Source organism: Populus euphratica, unplaced genomic scaffold, assembly GCF_000495115.2.
Source record: "Populus euphratica unplaced genomic scaffold, PopEup_1.0 scaffold175.1, whole genome shotgun sequence".
Classification (NCBI taxonomy): Eukaryota; Viridiplantae; Streptophyta; class Magnoliopsida; order Malpighiales; family Salicaceae; genus Populus; species Populus euphratica.
Window position 1 is genome coordinate 434,924 of NW_011500057.1, and position 9,636 is coordinate 444,559.

Sequence of the window (9,636 nt, forward strand, 5' to 3'; positions counted from 1 at the left end):
CCTGACTAGAGACTGGGCATCATGGCCGTTTGAAGGAGTGATAATTAATAAATATTACTTTATATCTATGTATTTAATTTTAATAAGTTTCTTTTATATTTTAAAAAACTAAGGAGACTATTTTCTGCGGCCTGGTGCTGGAGTTTCTAGGCACTTTCATTTTTAACAGTGGAGTCGAGCTTCTCTTATTGGTGACGTAGGAAGTATGATATCTTTTCAACGAATGGTACATACAAGCTTTCCATGTGAAAGGGCATTCAAAAACAGACAAACTCATACCGCGTGGACCCGGAGACGCATTCCAACAAATCCTTCCATCCCATCTCTTTCCTTGGCTCCTAACACTCTACCCTCGCTATAAATGTCTCTTCGCTCATGTATCTGTAAGAAATCAAAACTTATCTCAAGATTCTGCTGTCTGTCAACTCCACAAGCAACCCTTTTTGATCTCATCTCTTGCTCTTTCTTCTCAGACAGAGTCTCAACTGATTGGTATATGTATATATAAATATACCTTGCATGCAAGAAAAGGTACTATGCTGCACAGACAATCACCTTCAACCTCACCTAATCCATCACCACACCATCGCCATACATTCTCCGATACATTAATGGAAGAAAAAATGGAGATTGCACAAGCGCTCATTTCTAAATGGGATGTCTCCCCCGATTCCTCCAGCCTCTATTGTAACATCACCAATCTCTTCGCAGCTGATAACCGGTATGAAGCCAAACAGTACCTTAACTCCATCAAAGACCTCCAAGCAGCCATGCAATATTACATCTCCCATGAACCCACCTCAGAAAATCTGGTTCTCGCTCAAGGTCTCATGCAAAATGCCATAAAGAGACTCGAGAGGGAGTTTTACATCATCTTGAAGTCCAACAGGCAGCATCTTGACCCTGAATCTGTTTCCAGAGCGTCAAGATCAAGCTTTTCTGAATTCGAGGATGAGTCTGAGGACGAGGAGGAATCTAGAGCCGGAGAAGATTCCATATCTGAAGTAGAGCGCGTTTCCATGTCTGCCATGGAAGATTTGAAGGCGATTTCAGAATGCATGATTTCTGCTGGTTATGGAAAAGAATGTATCAAGATATACAAGAACATTCGAAAATCGATTGTTGATGAGGCCTTGTATCATCTGAACGTTGATAGCAGGTTGAGTTTCGCACAAATTCAAAAGATGGATTGGGAGGTTCTGGAAGTTAAAATCAAGACCTGGTTAAATGCAGTCAAGGTTGCAGTCAAAACTCTGTTCTACGGCGAGAGAATTCTTTGTGACCAGGTTTTTTCTTCTTCTCCTGCAATGAGAGAGTCCTGCTTTGCGGATATAACAAGAGAAGGTGCCTTGTCTCTCTTTGTTTTCCCTGAAAACGTAGCCAAATGCAAGAAAGCTCCGGAGAGAATGTTCCGCACACTCGACCTCTACGAAGCAATCGCGGATCTCTGGCCTGAAATCGAGTCCATCTTTGATTTAGAATCAACCTCAGCCGTCAAACAACAAGCCATTAATTCACTGATCAAGCTCGGGGAGGCAGTCCGCGCAATTCTAACAGAATTCGAGTCTGCAATCTCAAAAGTCCACTCAAAAGCAGCAGTCCCAGGTGGTGGCGTTCATCCCCTGACACGATACGTAATGAACTACGTCACTTTCCTCACTGACTACAGTGGCATACTTGCGGACATCCTAGCTGACTGGCCTCTACCAGTTCTATCTTCATTACCAGAAGCTTACTTCGGTAGCCCCTTCTCCGATGACGGCCCAGTTAACTCCGCAATATCAACAAGATTAGCCTGGCTGATTCTTGTTATGCTATGCAAACTCGATGGCGGAGCTGCGATATACAAAGATGCGGCTCTCTCGTATCTATTCCTCGCAAACAATCTTCAATACGTGGTAAATAAAGTCCAGAAATCCAACCTAAAATTTCTTCATGGTGATGAATGGATAGAGAAGCATGAGGCAAGGGTACGGCAATATGTATCAAATTATGAACGCATGGGCTGGAGCAAAGTGTTTGCTACACTACCGGATATTAATGATAACCAGATGACAACCCAACAAGTCACTGAGTGTTTTAAGAGTTTTAATTCTTCTTTTGAAGAGGCCTATAACAAACAAGCTTCGTGGGTTGTTTCCGATTCCAAATTGAGAGACCAGATCAAACTTTCGGTAGCCAGAAAGCTTGTCCCGGCATACAGGGAATTTTATGAGAAGTATCGGCAAGTGGTGGAAAAGAAGGAAGGGATTGTCAGATTTGCCCCGGATGACTTAGAGAATTACTTGTCCGATTTGCTTTTTGGGACTGGAGGTTCAAGCAGTCATCTTTCGTCATCTTCCTCGCTGTCTTCAATTTCCTCGTCTCCGAGTCACTCTCGAGGCGGCCGAAGTCATTGAGGGGCCGCCCATTCCTATTGTCAGCCGTTCTGGCCTAAGGGAACCTATTGAGCTCGTGGTTCTTGTGAACATATTTTGTTTTTCAAAGATGCGTGGATAGATTTTTGACTACTTCAAACTGTTGGCCGTTTGTGAGATTGTAAAGATACGCTTTGACAGAAATTATTATTTAATTTAGATATTTATATAAAATATTATAAAATTTAAATATTTTTTAAGACACTTATCTGTAAAGAAATTTATATAAATATAGCTCATCTCCTTATAGAGCACAAGAATGAATACAAGTTTAATACAATATTTAAACAAGATTTAAAAATTTAAAAATTATTATTTATTCTCTTCACGTTCAAATAAAATTTATTTTCTGTCACCTATATAAATATTATATGGTATTATCATTAAAAGTACAGAGAATTTTTTTTATTATATATAAAATTTCTGTAGAATTTTCTTTATATTTTTTTTGACTCATTCAATTTTTACAATCTAGAGATAAAATTTCACATGTTCCCATCTTCCTGGAATTCCATTATTATATATATATATATATATATATATTATAATATTTTAACATAACACAAAATCTTTATAATTCCCAAGAATTTTAAAACATTCTTAACACATAGTTTAACTAACTTTTCATTACAATTTCAAACACAATAATTTCTATTTCTTTTCCATACACTTTTTACATTTTACACATACTAAGTAGACATAATAAAACAATATTCATGTTTTGATTTGAATTTTTTTCAATTTGATTCCTTTATGGCCAACAAAAATATCTTTCAAAACCCCAAGATTTGTTTTTCAATTTTTCATTATTTTAAGTTATTTTCATTCTAATTACATTTAAAACTTATTTCAATTAAAGTTGGGTCACAAAACTATCCAAATTTTAAATTTTTTTCTTTTACCATATATTGAAGTATTTCATTTATTGTTTTTTACCATTCAACACAAACATCATTTGCTCCATCATCCAAATAATCAATTAACTTTTCTCACTTCCATATATAAATAATCAAAATTATCTTATTAGAAACACATTCATTTTCTCTACGTTCCTTCCTTTATAATATTTTAACATAACACAAAATCTTTATAATTCCCAAGAATTTTAAAACATTCTTAACACATAGTTTAACTAACTTTTCATTACAATTTCAAACACAATAATTTCTATTTCTTTTCCATACACTTTTTACATTTTACACATACTAAGTAGACATAATAAAACAATATTCATGTTTTGATTTGAATTTTTTTCAATTTGATTCCTTTATGGCCAACAAAAATATCTTTCAAAACCCCAAGATTTGTTTTTCAATTTTTCATTATTTTAAGTTATTTTCATTCTAATTACATTTTAAAAAAAATCAATTTCTCACTTCCCTCAATTTTATTCATGAACCCTAATCTAAAATTTGCAATTCACATATCATTTTTTCATCTTAATCAATCTAGCTTTTGTATTTAAATTTAAAATCTCTTAATTGGTGGTAAAGTGAGCTTTAAATCTTAATTTGTCAAAAATTTTCTAGCATTCTCTCTTTACTTTCTTTGGTTGGTCTTTTATCGCCTAAATTTTTCTAATTTTTTTCATCTTTTCTCTTTTAAATCTTGTTTAGAAATTGTTTTGTTACTATTAAACGTAACTCTTACCTAAATCCCTTCAATTTTATTGCATTTTCCTCTTATTTTCTAGTGAAAAAAGACCTTATTTTCTTCTCTTTATTGTGTGCTAATGGAGAGAAAATATTGGAGGTTTTGTAGTCATATTTATAGACATTGACCCCTTAGTTTAGCTATTTTTTTTTATTGACCCTTTAGTTTAACTATTTTATTTTTTCTTATCCCAATCTTTTCTATTTTCTAACACTTGTTTCATATGATATTTTTATTTCTTTTAATTTTATCTTTTGTCATTTACCTCTATATCTTTAATTTAACTTAACCCATTCCATTTTCAAGTTAATATTAATAATATTAAAAAAAACTTAATTGAGGCTTTATAGAACAAAAAGTCAGTTCATTCATGTTTCTCAAAAGCTCATTTTTAATATTAATATTCAAAAAATTCTAACTAGGCCTTTTAGGGATATTAATTAAAACATAAATTAAAAAATTATCTAAAAAACACATATTCAAAAAGGTATCCATTAAAAAAAGTAAAATTAGAAAAAAAAATAGTCTAGGTGTTATGGTTTAATTTGTCAAACTTGTACTCATTCGAGTTTAATACTTTTTTACTTATATTTATATAAGCCTAAATATAAAATAAAAAATTGTAAAAAAATGAAAATAGAAAAGAGAGCCTATGCACTTGAGCAAATACCCATCATGCTTACGCCATTATAAGAAAAAGCCTAGGCTCGTGGACCTTTAAGTCTAAGCTCGTGTGTCTCAGATTTATTTTATTTTTTCTCTTAAAGAAATGGATAAAAAGACAACACATTGCCTAATGAAACAAAAAATATGTCGTCTACTAACCCAGATTTCAATTACCGTTATGATAGCTATAAAATTTAAGATGACTTTATTATTCCCTAAAAAATCTATTATTTTTAGCCATTTTAATTAAAAACATCTCACCATCATTGTTAGAATGCGTAGAAACTAATCTCAAAAACTCAAAAAAAGTCAAAAAATTCAAAATGATATTGAGATAAATCTTTGTTCCTTGATTTAGACATATTTTTTAGGCAATATTAAGACTCTAAACAATTATTATCATACCTCTCTCATCATATAAAATTCTTTGACACTAAGAACAATATTTTTGGTGCATGAACAATGATTTTTTCTTTTATTAATGACTTCCTATAATTTATTTCTTTTTTTTCCTTCTCTCTAGAAAAAATAATGAAAATGATGTTTTGTATTGAAATTTAATTTTTAAAATTTAAAGGAACCTAGATTTTATAAATTGTGTTATTTGTAAAGATGAAAGGTTTAAGTGTATTTTTCGTGCAAATTTCATACACGCAACCCATTATGAGTGTTTTTTTATAATCTATATTCTTTTAATTTTACCATTACTTAAAAAATCAAAAACAATTGCATTTTTATTAGAATCAATTTGCCTAGATTGAATAAAAAATCAAGTACTAAATTTTTTTAAGAAAGTACATGAATAATCCACTTTGATTTGTGAATGTGTCATTTAAAGTTTTTGGTAATTTACTTGGTAATTATAGTTTTTTAAATTAAATATTTTTTTAATAAATTACTTGTTTGAAAATGTGGTAATGACTGTTTTTTGAGGTGTTTTTCATTTATAACGCATCAAAATAATTTTTTTTATTTTTTAAAATAATTTTTAATTTCAGCGGATAAAATTTATTTGAAAATATAAAAAAATTAATTTAAAAAAATAAAAAAGTTTAAAATTTTTTAAAAAATTTGAAAACAAATAAGGTGTATATCTGTTTCTCTGAAAATAATCTTACATCTACATCTTTTAAGGCGCTAGATCGTCTGTCCGGAAGTGTTCCTGCAAACTAGCGGCTACAATTCTCAAGTCTGTTAGCAAGAGGAATGGCACTATTGTCCCGCCCGCAGGGACTTCTCCTAGAGACGTGGAAACGACGCTAATCAGTGGATGCAAACCTCGTGATACCTGCTCGTTCACGAGAGAAGTGTTGGAGGAATAATGCTGGAAAAAATGGAGTATCCTTTTGTGCCGGCGATAATTACTCGATACACCGGGAGTTACACCTTTTCTAGAAATGAGATTTATAGTCAATATATTTCATAATGGATCTTATGTCTATATTTATATAGAAGTAAGGCAAAATTACTTTATAGAGAAAAAAAGAAGGCCAGTCTTGTATTTTACATTAAAAGGAAAGGCAACACGGCGCCACCGCCGAATAGCCCCTCCGTGTAATAAATACATGGATCATGGGCAGCAAGAGAAGCCCAAATATGCGAAAGCCCAGAACTTGAATTACAATGTTTCTGTAATATATTGATCAGAGGATAATTATAGAAACATGAGGCTAGCTTATAGGAAGTCCGCTTATGTGTTATCTTATTTTTTTAATAAAAAAATAATTCCTAAAATATGTCCGGGATGCCTCTAAAATTTATTGTTCCTGACTCCTAGCTTGTGAGTTATCTCTAAATCTTTTGTCTTCACGATAATCTTGATCTAGCTGCTGCACCTTTTTCCTCCTGCGGCCATTCTCGTGACGACGAAGCTTCTTCATCTTCATGGCATGAAGGATTATTACGAGGAGAAATATCGCTTCTTTGGCATCTCTGAGAATTCAGTTAAAAATGGATGTGAAGATTTCCCAGATAAAATATAATTTTAGAATTATATCATGCTAGGGTTTAATACACTTATTGTTAATGCTATATACTGGTTTAGGATCTCCATTGCACTAGTTTAAAATAAAAAACCCTTAACCATGTTAAGACTATTCTGTCCAAGAAGTTTAGGTATTGTTTTGTATTTGGTCCGCGGAATTAGGACAAAGGTAAAATATTAGAGCTAGGACCAAAAGTCGTCAATTTGGAGAATCAAATGGGGAAGATTGGCAAATTTTTCCGATCATAAGAGCCAAACCTTTTATACAGTGATCAATTTGAATACATTAAACAAACATAGGGGTGCAAACGTACATTTACCATTCAGGCGCTGCAATCTCTGACCAAATTGGCAACTGACAAGTGTTTGAAAACCAGTTGCCAACGTTTACTTTCAACCCGAGCCTTCTATGCCGATTCGTGTGCTTTGATTGGTTGTTTAGTTTTCATTAAAAGGTTTTATTTCCAGCCATGATAGGTTGTTTGATGGAACAAGTGGACTCTCTGAATCCTTATCTATTGTTTGCTTATATTGGCCGAACTAGGTAGTTCTCATGTAGAGACTAAAAATCCTCACAGTTATGGTTTCTTCTAACCCATGTTTTTTTTTATCAATATGGATATCAGAACCAAATTATATAAACCTCAACTAATATTAAGATCTTAAAATTAACAATAAATCTCTAGAGACCCTAGTTTCTAACCCATATTCTGATCCCACCATTAATGTAGATGTTTCCCTGCTCCTGCTCTGGGAAGTTTGGCTGTCCTAATCTAGATGAAGGGCAAGACTCAAGCACATTAAGTCAAGTGACACTGATAGTCTGAATATAAATTCCCCTCTGCCTCTGCTGCCAAAAAAGTCCAAAGTGTTTGCTGAACTATTGAGCTCAAGCACGTTTTTCCCTTTGCGAGGAGTGGAGTTGATTTGCGGCGCTTTTATTGATCGATCAAAACGTGGTCTAGATTCGCTTGCCATTAAGTAGAAGAACGTGATTTGGGCCAGTTCCTGACAATCATTGAGCTTATTCAACATCAAGCAATAAACATGTCCAGCTTTACCTAAAAACTACACCCTATTAATGAATTAATCACGCTAAGACAAGATATAAATGCCAAGTTGCCAGCATTAATGGTGGCAAAGGCCAACCCTTTTTCATCCGATTGACATTATTGGCTTCACCTTTCTATTTGGCTATATATATTGTAAATAAACATGTGATCAAAACAGTACAGATTTATAGATTCAGCTCGATAACGCATGCAAAGATTGATGCAGAATATCTTTGCAGTGGCGCCTTGTTTGAGTGACTTAATCTCACATTATTAATTAGCAGCTTATTGGTAGAGAAATCAGTCCAGCCATGCAAGTATGAGTGCTATATTGTTCGGGCCAGATAAAAATCACAAGCAAGCTTAATGATCAGGTCACTTATATTTGGAGCACTATCAGAAAATCACTGAAAACTAATGAAATTATCAACAAACTTTTTTTCCCTATAAATTTTACTAATAAAAATAATTATATTTTTAATTTTATCAGTATTTACCAACAGACAATTTCTGTCAGCGATACTTAAAAAGTTGTCACGGTGTGATGACATGGATTTTTTTTAGATGATTTTACCAACGGAATATTCAAGGGATTCAAACCTGGATCTCCATACAGTGATATGACACATTCATCAACGAACTCGCCGACGAGTACATCTATGGAATGGTTCCGTTAGTGATTCCATCAGAAAAAGTCAATACATACCCACTTTGCCAACACTCTCATCCTCTATTTTTCTTTATTCCCCATCTTCTTTCCCTTCCCAACTCTCCCCTCCCAAACTGTAGCTAACCACCCATCCCAACTCTCCCCCTCTTCTCAACACAAACACTTAAGTTTCTTATATTTTTGTATATAGTCAAATAAAGTAAATCTATCCTTTTTAGTTTTAACATTTAAATGTTAATTTTATTATTTATTATTGTTTTAGTATATGTATTTTGTTAACGTATGTATTTGTTTAATTTTTTTTGTCAAAGAAACTTGGAGTATGAATGTATAATTTTGTAGTTGTTATAATTTGTTTTAGATTTTATCAAATTATATTTGTTTGTAAATTATTGAAACTTTATTTGAAGTACATCAAATTTTATTTGTTGTGATGAAATAAATAATAGCTTGTTTAATGGGTTCATTTTAATTTTTATCAATTCTATTGTGAAGTTGTGATTTTTATAAATTTATATATGTATAAATTTGTATAGATGTTAGTAATTGATAATTGATAATTGATAATGACTATTTAACATAAGTGTTATTTTAGTTTGTTGGATAATGTCGAGACAGACCAATATTTTTGTAAATTTATTTATGTAACATAGCTAATTAATATATATTATCGTTATAATGTTATTGAGGTTTGATAGAAGTCATGGATGATCGTTCATAGATGTATCGGGACTTACCCCAAGGATTGCAAATGATGGATTATTGTAACAGGGTTTAGGGTTTTATTAATTTCACAACATCTATTCTGAGAAATTTTACTGATGGCGATATTAGGTGTCCACGCAAGAAGTGTAAAAATAAAAAAGGTTTCTGCATCAAGATTTTGTAACAATGTATCTTCTAACCAAAGAGTTCATAGAGGATTATATATATTGGTATGCACACAAAGAACTATTTATTCCTAATAAGAGCATGATAGAAATGGTGGTTGGGTGACACGACCAAAAAATTGATGTCTTTTACCAAGTACTAGAGTGTCAAAGAAATAAATAACCCCGCAAGACCAATGTCAAATCACAGGAAGATTAATTGTATAAATTATAAACAACAATAACACAACATCAACAAATCCATAATAACAATAATAATAATAATAATAATAATAATAATAATAATAATAATACTAATAATAAT

At 32.2% G+C, this 9,636-nt stretch overlaps 1 protein-coding gene across 1 annotated transcript; it reads left to right on the plus strand.

The window, feature by feature from the left end:
* The first annotated feature begins 209 nt into the window (after nt 1-209).
* Nucleotides 210-2,586, plus strand: LOC105107918 (exocyst complex component EXO70B1-like). Its single transcript, XM_011002011.1, has one exon. The coding sequence runs from the start codon at nt 537-539 to the stop codon at nt 2,397-2,399; it is 1,863 nt and encodes a 620-aa protein (XP_011000313.1). The 5' UTR covers nt 210-536; the 3' UTR covers nt 2,400-2,586.
* The last annotated feature ends 7,050 nt before the right edge of the window (nt 2,587-9,636 follow it).